Raw genomic sequence first — 15,377 nt, 5'->3', positions numbered from 1 at the left:
TTTGATAGATCTCAAAGTCTAGGCGACTAATTGGCCATACCATTTCGACACACAGTGAGCAAAAGTTGATCTGCTCTGTGTCGATGTAAAGGTTCCGCAATGGCCCGACCTCCTGGCATTTTTCACACGGCCCAAAGGTCGCAGCAGCAAACGTCTGGTCACACATTTCACAGGAAGCTCAGCCTGGAATTGCAGACAGAAAAAGTAAAATGAGGGAAGAAACAACAAATATTCAACAGCACACTTGGTGAGTGACAAGAAAGCTATATAGTCTAATGCAATCAGGTAGAAACTCTCTCTCTCACACACACTCACTCCCACACACATACTCAATCATTCACTCTCCACTGATGGACCAAATTACATCTTGTGAATTTAGATTAATCAAACCTCATACCACCAAAGTAAATATTATAAGAAATATAAGCATAGACCAGACCACCTCCTCACACAAGGGACATCTTAAATTTGAAGAGTCGAAGAGTGTGGTGCTGGAAAAGCACAGCCGATTAGGCAGCATACGAGGAGCAGGAGAGTCAACGTTTTGGGCATAAGCCCTCCATCAGAAATATGGGGGGGGGGGCTTATGCCCAAAACGTTAACTCTCATGCTCCTCAGATGCTGCCTGACCTGCTGTACTTTTCCAGCACCACACTCTTTAACTCTGATCTCCAGCATCTGCAGTCCTCACTTTCTCCCTTTTAAATTTGAACGGCAATTACACGAAAGCAAAGTCAGAAATGCAACAGGACTTGCTGGAAGCACACAGCGATGGCAAAGGTAGACGTAGAGATAAAGGGTGGGATCGTCTGACCCGAGTGGTGCCAGGCTTGGATGCTGGAAAGTGGAATGTTGGTGCAACTGCACACTGCTGCCTTTCCACCTCAGTCAGAATTAAGCTCTGGTTAGGAAGACCCTTGGTTGACCTGCCTGTTGCAATGCCATTTAAGAGTGTTTAAATGACCAGTTATGGGCCTTGGCTCATCATCACTGGGATCAACTCAGCTTCAGATGGCCCTGTCACCATGTGATGCTCCTGGTAACTACCACCTGACAGTGGTGGAGGAGGCAGTGACACTGCGGAAACGTCACTAGTCTTGTAATCCAGACCCCTGGCCGAATGCTCTGCGGACATGGGTTTGAATCCCACCATGGCAGGTGGTGACATTTGAATTCAATAAAAATCTGGAGGGGCTGGCCCAATGGGAACCGCAAAACCATGTTCGATGGTTGTAAAAACCTGATATGGTCACCGATGTTCTTCAGGAACCCTTAGCCATTCTGGCCTACATGTGACTCCAGACTCACAACAATTAGGTTAGCTCATAACAGTTCTTCAAGCAATTATGAATGGACAATAAATGCTGACCTAGCCTGCAATGCTCACATCCCATAAATAGATAAAAAATATATGCTTGTATCCTTGCAAGAGAGGGTTCTACTGACCAAAGGCAATCAGTATCTGACTGAGGGAATAGAGGGGATGGTGTTGCCAGCTAGAATCAACCCCCTCCCTTTACTTCTATTCCATTTCCCCCTTTTCAAGTAAGGCCAAACCTGAGCAAACCACCTACACATCACTTACCATTGTCCCATATTCCATTATGTTGGGTCTTCCTCCTGCAACAGTCTAGGCCCTTCTATAATGTAGCTCTCAATGCCAGGTTAATGATTCTGCATGAAAGTCCACTGGTAGCCTTGCCATTGTCTGGTTGACATGCAATTTAGCAGGCCATCACTGGAAGTATCTGCAGATAATGCAACTGTACTTAAATGTATTTTGTCATTTATATAACTGATGTGGATGTGAACATTGGAAAAATAGTTTGTAAGTTTGCAGATGACTCCAATAGTAGACAGTAAGAAGCTTATCTCAGATTACAAAAGAACCTTTATAAATGAACCAATAGCTGAGACGTAGCAGATGGAGTTTAATTTAGATAAATGTGAACTGTTTCATTTTAGTCAGGCAAACCAGGGCAGGACCTGTGGAGAATTGGAGTGAAGGTTCATAGTTCCTTGAAGTGGAGTCACAGGTAGACAGGATAGTGAAGATGATGTTTGGTACACTTGCCTTTATTGGTCAGTACATTGAGTGTAATAGCTGGGAGGACATGTTGTGGCTGTACAGGACATTGGTGAGTCCATTTTTGGAATATCATTTTCAGTTCTGGCCTACCTACTGTAGGTAGACCACAAACCTGACCCCGGCCGACCCATTGTCTCAGCCTGCTCCTGCCCCACCGAACTCATCTCTGCATTCCTCGACATGGTCCTGTCCCCCTTAGTCCAAGAACTCCCCACTTATGTTTGGGATACCACCCACGTCCTCCACCTCCTCCATGATTTTCGCTTCCCCGGTCCCCAACGCCTTATCTTCATCATGGACATCCAGTCCCTGTACACCTCCATCTCCCATCACGAAGGACTCAAAGCCCTCCGCTTCTTCCTTTCCCGCCGTACCAACCAGTACCCTTCCATTGACACCCTCCTTCAACTGACTGAACTGGTCCTCACTCTGAACAACTTCTCTTTCCAATCCTCCCACTTCCTCCAAACCAAAGGAGTAGCCATGGGCACCCGCACGGACCCCAGCTATCCCTGCCTCTTTGTAGGATATGTGGAACAGTCCATCTTCCGCAGCTATACTGACACCCCCCCACCTTTTCCTCCGCTACATCGATGACTGTATCGGCGCTGCCTCGTGCTCCCACGAGGAGGTTGAACAGTTCATCCATTTTACCAACACCTTCCACCCCGACCTCAAATTTACCTGGACCGTCTCAGACTCCTCCCTCCCTTTCCTAGACCTCTCCATTTCTATCTCGGGCGACCGAATCAACATGTACATTTGCTATAAACCGACCGACTCCCACAGCTACCTAGACTACACCTCCTCCCACCCTGCCCCCTGTAAAAACGCCATCCCATATTCCCAATTCCTTCGTCTCCGCCGCATCTGCTCCCAGGAGGACCAGTTCCAATACCGAACAACCCAGATGGCCTCCTTCTTCAAAGACTGCAATTTCCCCCCAGGTGTGATCGACAATGCTCTCCACCATATCTCCTCCACTTCCGGCTCCTTCGCCCTTGAGCCCCGCCCCTCTAATCGCCACCAGGACAGAACCCCACTGGTCATCACCTACAAACCCACCAACCTCCATATACATCGTATCATCTGTCGTCATTTCCACCACCTCCAAACGGACCCCACCACCAGGGATATATTTCCCTCCCCTCCCCTATCAGCGTTCCGAAATGACCAGTCCCTCCATGACTCCCTTGTCAGGTCCACACCCCCCACCAACCCAACCTCCACTCCAGGCACCTTCCCCTGCAACCGCAGGAAATGCAAAACTTGCGCCCACACCTCCCCCCTTACTTCCCTCCAAGGCCCCAAGGGATCCTTCCATATCCGCCACAAATTCACCTGCACCTCCACACACATCATTTACTGCATCCGCTGCACCCGATGTGGCCTCCTCTATATTGGGGAGACAGGCCGCCGACTTGCAGAACGTTTCAGAGAACACCTCTGGGACACCCGGACCAACCAACCCAACCACCCCGTGGCTCAACACTTCAACTCCCCCTCCCACTCCACCAAGGACATGCGGGTCCTTGGACTCCTCCATCGCCAGACCATAGCAACACAACAGCTGGAGGAAGAGCGCCTCATCTTCCGCTTAGGAACCCTCCAACCACAAGGGATGAACTCAGATTTCTCCAGTTTCCTCATTTCCCCTCCCCCCACCTTGTCTCAGTCCCAACCCTCGAACTCAGCACCACCTTCCTAACCTGCAATCTTCTTCCTGACCTCTCGCCCCCCACCCCTTCTCCGGCCTATCACCCTCACCTTAACCTCCTTCCACCTATCGCATTTCTAACGCCCGTCCCCCAAGTCCCTCCTCCCTACCTTTTATCTTAGCCTGCTTGGCACACTCTCCTCATTCCTGAAGAAGGGCGCATGCCCGAAACGTCGATTCTCCTGCTCCTTGGATGCTGCCTGACCTGCTGTGCTTTTCCAGCAACACATTTCCAGCAACACACTTCCAGCTACCTACTGTAGGAACCATGTTGTTAAACTTGAAAGGGTACAGAAGAGATTTACAAGGCTGTTGCCAGGGTTGGAGGGTTTGAGCTATAGGGAGATGCTGAATAGGCTGGTGCTGTTGTCCCTGGGATGTCAGATATTGAGGGGTAGCCTTACAGTGATTTATGAAATCATGAGGGGTATGGATGGGTGAATAGCCAAGGTCTTTTTCCCAAAGTAGAGGAGTCACAACTAGAGGGCATAGGTTGAAGGTGAGAGGGGAAAGATTTAAAAGGAACCTAAGGGGCAACTTTTTCATGCAGAGGGTGGTGTGTATATGGAATGAACTGCCAGAGAAAGTGATGGAGGTTGGAACAATGACAACATTTAAGAGGCATCTTGATTGGTATACGAATAGGAAGGGTTTAAAGGGATATGGACTAAATGCTGATAAATTGGACTATATTAATTTAGGGGATCTGGTTGGTATGGATGAGTTGGACAGAAGGGTCTGTTTCTGTGCTGTACATCTCTATAACTCTATTGGCTGGTTTGCTGTAGTCATGTGACCTCTACCTTCAATGTAGGTTGCTTCTGTGTGTAGGCTGTTGCAGCCATGAGACACGTATCACTTGAAATGAGTCAGGGATGGTGTACCTGCAGATGTGTGGATTTAAACACCTGTAAGAAAGCCAGCTTCTAAAACAAAGAGCATGGAAGATTTTGTTCAAAAACACAGTCTGAAACTTTGAAGTACGGTGCGAGTCACACCTCTCATGCTGTCAAAATGAAAGGAGATATGAGACAGAATTGGAATCTTTTTGCACTCTCAGTGTCAAAGCAATGAAATAGCTACAGAATTAATGTCAAACTCTGAACAAATAGGGTTTTCTATCAGAGCTGAAGAAAGAATGCAACAAATTGCATTGTAGTCTCGATCTCACTGAGGAGAAGAAAAGCATATGAGAGGTATGTAGGCTTTGAAGATATACTTTGAATCCCATATTAATGTTACTTATGTACGTGTTTGAAGTTTGGAGCTTTAAGGGAGAAGGAGACAATTGGTAAGTGTGCGACCATACTGGTACACCTCACTAAATCCTATCAGATTGGGCAATGAAAGTTTGATCTCATCATTGATAGGATTGGCCAGGCATTAGAGATTCTGCAGTGAGAGCACATCTCCTGAGAGAGAGGCAACATCTCACCAAAAAAATGATTGATATGGGTAGCAGTTTTGAGAGTATCATCAGCTACAAAATATTAATGCGAGAACAGATGATGCTTTGCTTTATGCTGATTGACGTTCCAGGTCAAACGAGAAAAACAGATTGGGAATAAGGGATAAATAGTTGCAGAAAAACCAGTGGATAGATAATGACCAGAGGACAGGATATGCATATGTGGGTAGCACCGTGGCTCAGTGGTTAGCACTGCTACAATCGTATGTGTGGAGTTTGCACATCCTCCCCATGTCTGTGTGGGTTTCCATCGGGTGCACCGGTTTCCTCGCACAGTCCAAAGATGTGCAGGTTAAGGAGATTGGCCCATAGTGTCCAAATATGTGTAGGCGAGATGAATTAGCCACGGGAAATGCAGAGTTACAGGGTTAGGGTTGGGTAGGGGGTGGTTTTAGGTGAGATGCTCTTCAGAGGGGCTGTGTTAACTCGATGGGCTGAATGGCTTATTGTCACACTATAGGAATCCTATGATTCTATATTACTCACACAAAAGAAAAGAAAGAATGTTCAGTGTGGGGGATTAGTGTCCAACTGCAAAAAACTGGATTAACTTTTCACACAAGTGTTTAGCTAGAAAGAAACAAAGCAAGCTTATAAAGATGACTGCTGAAGAGATGTCAGCTAATGATTCACAAGATATGCTTCTGATGTGTGTGACATCGTAGGCCATGGATGAAGCTTGCAGAATTCCTTATCTGGTCACCATTAACTATTATTCGCATTATTGACTAACTGATGTTAACAACAATCAGTGAGATTGTCTCACTGTTATGGCAGTTGTTGTGGCATTCTAGACATTGGGGTGTTGGCCTCAAGTCATGACTGAAAAATGCAGTTGCTTCATAAATGATTGAGAAATTCAATATTATACATCAGCTGTACACTATCTCCAGTCAAATGGAAAGGCTTAGGTAACAATTGCCAAAGCGATCATAAGAAAGCAAACAAATCTGGTGCAGTCTTGGACAAGACAATCCTTGAGTGGAGGGATTCACCTACTAAAGTCATCAAAATTACTCTAATCCAAAAGATTAATGTCACACAACACACAAATTATCCTTCCAAAGTGGGAAAAAAAAACTACCAATGCCAGAAGTAGTAATATGCATAAGATCAACATGAAATGACAGAAAGCAAATTTTTATTTTAATAAAACTGCCAAGTAGTTGTCAGTACTGAGCATTGGAGAGAAGTCAGAGTGCAAACGTTCAACATTCTCAACAAGAGTTGGCTCATATAGCAAATTGGGACCTGTATAGAGCTAATGTTAGCTTGATCACACACAATGAATATGAACAAGCAGATTTATCATCATAATCACAGATATATTGGTACATCTAGTGAATTTGCACCTTTACTGGGGAGTGTTGATCCCATATGGTAGTGTGTGGTAACTATTGTTCCTGATCCATTTCTGTTGTTGGGGAACAGTGGAACTGTAGGACTGAATGTAGTTCTGTACTCTGCAGGCAGCAGCTCAGGGAGAAGTGATCTCACCACCTCTACAGAGTACAGAACAATATTCAGTTCTGGAGTTCCACTTTTCCCAGCAACAGAAATGGATCAGGAACAAGAGTCATCACACACTACCACATGGGATCAACATTCCCCAGTGAAGGAACATCATCTTAAGAATGATCAGACAAAAGAACAGTCATTGATAATGCCCAAATACACAATTATGAGACCTGCCCAATTTAATGACTATGTATACAACATGTGTAGAAACTGATGGCCGTGGAACTGACGAGAGTTAATGCACAATGTTCCATTCATGAATGATAACTTTCATTATTAAATATGCATGCTGGATAACTTAATTTATAACTGCAAATGATAGTGCACACATTTGTTTTTATCAAAAAGGGGATGTTTGGAGAAATGCCCTTGTATTTAGTGTACCAACTGGTTATGTGACCTTTACATCTGCTGTAAACACCTTTTGGCATCTGTTAAAACCACATCACTTAAAAGGGGAAGGGGCAGCAAGGGTCTCTCGCTGACTCTATTTGGCTGACGGGTGATTCACAGCCTTAACAAGATTCCACCCAATGACCTCTCATCGGAACCGTTCTATTAATTTCTCTCTCCACAAATGTTGTTCGACTTCCTGAGAATTTTCAGTAATTCCTGATAGTTTAGAAATGCAATTTTATCACATGCAACGCATCACAAAAGTCTGAAATAAAGGAAAAATACCCCAGATACTGGAAATCTGAAATATAAACAGAAGAAGTAATGGAGATATTTGGTAGATCTGACAGCATCTGTCAAGTGTAAACGGAGTTAATGTTTTAAGTCGAATATAATCTTGAAAGAAGAGTCATATCCAAAGCAAAATGCTAACTCTGTTTCTCTCTCTCCAAACAGTGTCAGAGTCATACAGCACAGAAACAGACCCTTCAGTCCAACCAATCCATGCCGAACATAATGCCAAACTCAACTAATCTCATCTGCCTGGCCCATATTCTGCCGAATCTTTCCTATTCACGTATCCATCCAAATGTCTTATAAACATTGTAACTGTACCCACATCCGCCACTTCCTCAGGAAGTTCATTCCACACGCGAATCATCCACTGTGTAAAAAATTTGCCTCTAATGTTATTTTTTAAATCTCTCTCCTCTCATCTTAAAAACGTGCCCCCTAGTCTTGAAATTCCCCATCCTAGGGAAAAGACAAGTACCATCAACTCTATCTATACTTCTCACTAATTTATAACCTTCTATCAGGTCACCTCTCAACCTCAAACACTCCAGTGAAAAAAGTCCCAGCCTATCCAGTCTTTCTTAATAGATCCAGGTAGTTGACTATTTCAAGCACTTTCTCTTTTGTTCAGCACCAAAATCTGTACTCAATTTACTCAGATAAAAGAAAATGTAAAATATCCACAATGTTTACCAATTTGAACTGTAATTCAGATCACATGAAGAATTCCTCACGACAGGCTATTACCTCGCCTTTTAATTCGGAAAATCCATTAATTCCAAACATATGCTGGAATGGGAACATCTGAAACATTTATTTGCATGTAAAATGCCAACATTTGAACATTGAGATTCAATTCAGACGTACCTGAATGTTATAGGAAGAATGCAGTTGGGATGCTGAAGTCAGGCTCTGAGAGACTAAGGATTTGAGAGACTGAGGATTTGAGAAACTAATCCAGCCTCAATGGCCAAGTGATAATCTTCTTAAAGGGTTACAGGTCATTTTGAATATTTTTACTGACACCTTTAGACAGAACATTTTTTATATTCACTGCAACTTTGCACTTTATTGCGGGAAATGTAGGGAATCTAACAGAAAAACACATTGAATATTTTGTGGGTCTCTGGAGTGTTTGGAATGATTAACCATTCAGGTGATTTACGAGTCAATTGATGTCTTAAATGGATCAGCAAGTTGATCACATGATTTAGTTTTCCAAATACTCAACGCAGCATTTGAAAGCTGTCAATCATCCTTAAAGTTCCTTTAAAGTTTCAAATCCATGAAATAAAATTTTTAAAAAGGTATATATTTTCATTGAATCTACAAGTTTGGATATATCAGTTACCAGGAATGGTTTGAACAACCCTTATGATTGGAAACTGGGTGGAATATTTACGTTTTAAAAAAATTTCATTCTTGGGATATGGGTATTGCTGACTCAACTAGCATTTATTACCCATCCCGAAGTGCTCAGAGGACATTTAAGAATCAACCACACTACTGAGAGTCTGAAGTCACATGTAGGCCAGACCAGGCTAAGATGGCAGATTTCCTTTGCTGAAGGACATTAGTGAACCTGGTGTGTTTTTACAACAATTGGCAATGGTTGTATGTTGCCATTAGGCTTGCTGTTTAAGCCATATATTTATTTAACTCAAGTTTCACGATTTGCCATGGTGGGTATTGGAATGCAAGCCCCCGGAACACCAGACAGAGTGACTGGATGACTAGACCAATGGCGTTACACCATACCACTGTCTCCCTCAATAATAGTCAAAAAGTGTGGTGCTGGAAAAGCACAGCCGGTCAGGCAGCATCTGAGGAGCAGGACAGTCAACGTTTTGAGCATAAGCTCTTCATCAGGAATGTGGGGGTGCCCAAGGGGGCTGAGAGATAAATGGGAGGGGGGGGGTTTGGGGTTGGGGGAAAGGTAGCTAGGAATGCGATAGATTGTTGAAGGTGATAGTTCAGACAGGAGAGTGGAATGGATAAGTGGGAAGGAAGATGGACAGGTTGGACAGCTCAAGAAGGTGGGGCCGAGTTGGAGGGTTGGATCTGGGATAAGGTGGGAAAGGGGAGATAAGGAAACTGGTGAAGTCGACAATGATCCAGTGTGGTTGAGGGTCCCAAGGCAGAAGATGATGCGTTCTTCCTCCAGGCATCGGGTGCTTGGATTTGGCAATGGAGGAGGCCTAGGACTTGCATGTCTTTAGGGAGTGTGAGGGGGAGTTGAAGTGGTCAGCCACAGGATCCTCTTGAACTGTCCTACCTGTCCATCTTCCTTCCCACCTATCTGCTCCAGATGTCCAATAGTAATTGAGACCTTGGGGAAAAGACAGTCCATCTATTAGGGTGGAACCAAAATATTTGACTCTTTTGTTCTGGGAGAATAGTTTTACCGCTGATGACACAGCATGAAAAGCTGAAAGCTCCCTGCCTAATCTCCTACACCAGCTTTTAAAAGCCCAGAGAGTAGACGGGTGAGTTAGAAATATTACTATCTGTACCTGAGTGAACGAAAGAGGTGACCCTGGTCAACACTTCTAGAAGAGTAATCAAGGAATCCATATGAAATAATGTACAAACCTTTTAAGTAATCTGGCCAGCTTTGTTAATTTCTTTGATTTATCTCAACTTACTGATCCCAGATCCACTGCCCTTTTGAAATCAGTTCCAAACATCTATTGCCCTTTTTTTTGTAGAAGACCTTCCTAACATCTCCCCGGAACAGTGTAACCCTCATTCTCAGACTATGTTCCCTAGTTCTAGGATCCTGAATCAGTGGAAATAGTTTATCTTTATCTACTGTGTTTTTCCTGTTAATATCTTGAAGACATTGATACGATCACCTTTAATCTTTTAAATTCCAGAGAAATCAAGCCTAATTAATATAATTCCCCCCACCTCACAATCCCCGAATCCTGATATGATTCTTGTAAATCTATGTTCCTCCAAGGCCAATATATCCTTCCTAAGCTGTGGTGCCCAGATCTATTAAACCTCTCTTAAGAAAGTTCCTCCAAACCTGATATCAGCAGAGTGAACTCTCTCTAGAGTATATTTTAGTGGCCCAATATTTTCAGGGAATATGATTACTGATTCCTGAATAAATTGCCCAAAACATTATATTGTAGTCACAACCATAGGGCAGGTTTTCTATGACTTTGAAGTGGTCATCCTGGGCAATAATTACCGATTTTAGAAAACCAATCACATTTATTGCTCAAGCCAACAATTGATCATTAAATTAAAATTATAAATAATATCCATTGAGAAGAGAATTAACTCACCTGATAATAATCCTATGCTATTCCAGTAGAGAGAAGTACATACAATTTACCAATCTAATTTTTTAATAGGCTGAATGAAAAGATAAAGCCAGTCAGTGTAGGAGGGCAAGAGAGATGTGCAGCCAGCTCAGTAGAGTTTTGAAATGTGCAGTGAAATCTCACAGAGAAATCAAACATTTGTTTTCTTTTATTTTCCTTTTTATTGAACAACACAAGTGTAAACTGTCCTCCAATACAAGAAGTGCCTAATTTTAGTATCAAAGTAATGTTTCACTCGTCTGGTGTTTGGTAATGTTCAGCGTCATTTGTTCCTTTCTTCACAAAGGGGTCAATCACCAATGTTTAAATGGTGTAGTTCTGGCTAATTCTACCAATGTTTAAATGGTGTAGTTCTGGCTAATGTAGGCCTCAGCTGCTGAGATGGTAACCCTGATAATAAAAGTGAAATTAATAATCTAAAGGTAGGTCCTCGGGATTCAAGCCATAACAGGTGTGATTATTTCATTTGGCAGTTTGTTCCATTGTGGGAAGAAAGGCTGTTGATACACCATCTTAGAAAAGGAAGGTCTTTGTAGTTTATCTGGATGGTTCCCTTGTGGTTTTGCATTGCCAGAAGGCATTAGGTATTTGTTTCTATCAATTTCTATTCTATACAACATAGAACGTGCGTTAGTCTATTTTCCCTTTTTTTGCTGTCGTGATTCCAATTCAAAATCCTCTCATCAAGGAAGTGACACTGGTGTATTTTCCACTTGAATCATGCAGCACATGTTTTGATTGTATCAAGCTTATCAAATCATAGGATCATACAGTACAGAAAAGGCCCTTCTGCCAATTGAGTATACACCACTAAAAAATACACTACTACATGGGCGGCACGGTGTCTCAGTGGTTAGCAGTGCAGCCTCACAGGATCCCAGGTTCGATTCCAGCCTCAGGTGACTGTGTGGAGTTTGCACATTCTCCCTGTGTCTGCGTGGGTTTCCTCTGGGTGCTCCGGTTTCCTCCCACAGTCCAAAAATGTGCAGGTCAGGTGAATTGGCCATGCTAAATTGCCCGTAGTGTTAGGTGCATTAGACAGAGGGAAATGGGTCTGGGTGGGTTACTCTTCGGAGGGTCAGTGTGGACTGGTTCGGGAATCTAATCTACCACCCCTAGGATCGCTTTAGCAAACTAGGCCTGTAATCTTGAATGTTTTGGCATTTCAAGTGCTCATCCATGTACTTTGTAAAGGTTGTGAGGTTACCTGCTCCAGTTACCTTCCCAGGCAACAAATTCCAGATCTCACCCCCCAACCTCTGGTGAAAAAATATTTCCTTAAGTCTCCTCTGAACACCTGCCTTTAACTTAAAAAGTGTGCCCCCCTGTTCTGACCCTTCAACTAAGGGAAAGAGCAGCTTTCTATTTGCCCTGCCCATGCCCATCATAATCTTATACACCTCAAATCAGGCCCCTCTCAATATTCTGTGCTCCAAATAAAAACAAACCTGAGCTTATCCAGCATCTGTCCATACTGAGTTCCTCCTGGTGAATCTCCTCTGCACTCCCTCCAGTGTCATCACATCCTTCCTATTGTGTGGTGAACAGATGTACACACAGTACTCCAGCTGTGGCCTCAGTTTTGACCAGCTCCAACGTAACCTTCCTGCTTTACAATATCATCGACTGATAAAGACAAGCATCCCATATATCTACTTAACTACCCTATTAACCGATACAGCCACTTTCAGGGATTTGTGGACACACAGCCCATGATCACTCTTAGCTTCTTAGAGTTGTGGGTAAATCATCCCAAGTTACCTTTAATTCGGCTATTTATTAAGAGATCACACAATCAAGTACTGGAACAATGATTCAAAACTTTGTTGCATGTAGCAACCAAATATAAGCCCCCTCAAGTAAGCCAGTACCTGTATGAGTTATTACCTGGTTAATAGTGAAACCTGACCAGAGCTTCAACCAACAGTAACCTGTCTCTGGACGTCTCCGGGGTCCAGTTCTTCTGCAACATTGTTCTTCAAAGTTCTGCTGCTGAGTTGTTCTGGTGTTCGATTCTCACAGATTTTCCTCCATCGGTCTCGAGGTGATTTTTTTTAAAAAAGTACTTTCATCCAAATTATTGCAAGACTGCAGCTGCCTCTCTTATCAAATGTAATCTCTTTGTTTCTTGTTATATTTGGCGTTGACTATCTGTTCAAAATCATAGCTTTCCCATGATTAACTCCTTAAGTTCTTCAGCAGGGCATTCAGTTATCCTTGTGGCATGAAGCATTCAATTCATCAAGTAGAGGTCAAAGCAATATTGTGTATGTAGCCTCCCACTCCCATATGTAGCTAATTGCTTTCAATTCCTATTTAAGTCTGTCCTAACCTTTATTAGTTTTTGTGTGTAACAATTTATCTTTTATTGATTCATTCAGTCCATGAACAGTTATTAAAATTATGAAGCCTGTGATATCACCTTAGTGTCCTGACAATCTTTGAGTACTTATTTATTTCTGCCAATAAGGATCCATATAAATTGTGTACTCGATAAATAAATGTTTCATAAGCCATGACATTGATCCAACCATTAACTTTTTCTGTAATATTTCACCTCTACACCAATCTTTTTCTTCAGAGTATTTCTTACCATTGGATCCAATTCGGCATTTTGATACAGTGTCACGTTGTGCTTTCATGGAACAAACATAGGTCACCGTCACCTGGCAACGAAAAAGCCCAGGTGCAGAACGTGCAACATTACAAGTTGGGTAATATCTGAGAAACTAGAAGAACATTTCAGAAATGGAGAAGATGTTTAACAACACTCAGGGAACTAATGGAAATTGAAAGAAAATGGGGAGTGTGAACAATAGAAAATTATAAAATTACAGCTTCAAAAGGCTCGATTCTTTCAAATACAAAAAACAGGCATCACTGATTTGACAAGAGAACTTTAGTGTATACAACAGACCAGTAAAGCTGACATTTCTTGTCTGCAAAACTACTGTATTTAAATCACAAACTGTTCCATAGAAAGGGCTAGACAGTGTAGCAATGGTAACAAGAGATGAAGATTCTCAACTTATTTTTCCTCATGGAGAAGTGGATAAACGCAGCTTTAAAATAATCTTGTTTTTGAAATGAAATAGGATTTGAGGTGGGTAAATACCTGTATACTTGACGAAAATACTGGAAGCTGAGCAAGTCCAGAAGATAAACAGAATTTAATGGATCCATTTCCAGAAGAAACATTATGTCCGGATGGGAGATACTGCCATCTAGTGCACTCAATAGTGTATACATTACAATTTGACAAGAGGTTTATTTATAATAGCTTAGAAACAGTGGGACAACAACACTATCTGCAGAGTTGAATGCGGATGTGAGTAATGAGTAAAAGTGGAAGTACTGAATGATCTTTTTCCTTCAAAGTTCTTGGAATGTTAACAGTTTGTTCAGAACTGTTTCAAAGTAGACATTCATGTTCTTTAAGTAGCACATGCAGCTATGGTTATCTAATTTGGCAGCAAGACTTCCTTCCTGCACTGCAACTTAGTCAATGCAGTCGTGACAATCTTCCAGTTTGGTATTTCTAATGAACTGAACCGAATTCTTTCAGGAATACTGAACAAAGGAAGTCTTCAATAGTTACAAAGTCACTGTACCTAACAATCTTAACCTGTGGTGCGTAATTTTTAGATATCCACAAAAACTGTTATTTTCCATAAGTAAAATGCATTAGAATCCTACAGTTTGGAAGTAGGCCATTTGGCCTATTAAGTCCACACCGACCTTCCGAAGAACAGACCCACCCACCTGCATTTCTCATGGCCAATCCACCTGACCTGCACATAGTCATAGAGATGTACAGCATGGAAACAGACCCTTTGGTCCAACCCATCCATCCCAACCTAATCTAGTCCCGCCTACCAGCACCTGGCCCATATCCCACCAAACCCTTCCTATTCATATACCCATCCAAATGCCCCTTAAATGTTGCAATTGTACCAACCTCCACACTTCCTCTGGCAGCTCATTCCACACACGTACCAACCTCTGCATGAAAAAGTTGCCCCTTAGGTCTCTTTTATATCTTTCCCCTCTCACCATCTTTGGATTAGGGGAGGAAAGCAGAGCATCAAGAGGAAACCCACTCAGACACAGGAGAATGTGCAAACTCCACACAGTCTGTGGGTGGAATCAAACCCAGGCTCCTGGTGCTGTGGGGAAGCAGTGCTAACCACTAAGCCACTGTGCTGCCTATAGTTTATGAAGACTACATATGCACTTGTGTTACTCAGAAGAATCATGTTTTGAGTTAAACAACAGAAAAGTGAATTTCAATAAGTTTAATTTGTTAGGTTCATATCAGAAAATATAACTGGATGTAATAAAGAACTTGAATTTATATAGCACCTTTCATGAGACATCCCAAATTATGTCACCAGTACAAATGGTCAAAAATCATCAAACCACTCAAGAGTTAAATATTGTAAATAAGAAGGAAATAAATGACCAGATAATTTGTTCTAGTGGTATTGATTGATGGATAAATGTCAGCCAAGACATGAGATTTTCCGGCTCTTATTCAAGTAGTGCCAAGGGATCTTTTAT

The 15,377-nt window shown here is 42.5% G+C and overlaps 1 protein-coding gene across 1 annotated transcript in view; it reads right to left on the bottom strand.

Annotated features, from left to right (window-relative positions):
* The window catches only part of gnb5b (guanine nucleotide binding protein (G protein), beta 5b), a 79,077-nt gene extending 70,633 nt beyond the window's left edge, over positions 1–8,444 (bottom strand). Inside the window, exons 1-2 of the mRNA XM_072565075.1 lie at positions 8,350–8,444; positions 41–183 (exon numbers count right to left, since the gene is read on the bottom strand). Of these exons, the coding sequence (XP_072421176.1) occupies positions 41–166 (126 nt within the window). The 5' untranslated portion in view covers positions 167–183; positions 8,350–8,444. The remainder of the gene's footprint in view (positions 1–40; positions 184–8,349) is intronic.
* Between the last annotated feature and the right edge of the window lie 6,933 nt (positions 8,445–15,377).

Source organism: Chiloscyllium punctatum, chromosome 48 (assembly GCF_047496795.1).
Source record: "Chiloscyllium punctatum isolate Juve2018m chromosome 48, sChiPun1.3, whole genome shotgun sequence".
NCBI lineage: Eukaryota > Metazoa > Chordata > Chondrichthyes > Orectolobiformes > Hemiscylliidae > Chiloscyllium > Chiloscyllium punctatum.
Note: the sequence above shows the minus strand (reverse complement) of the source record. Positions and strands in the feature narration are given on the sequence as shown.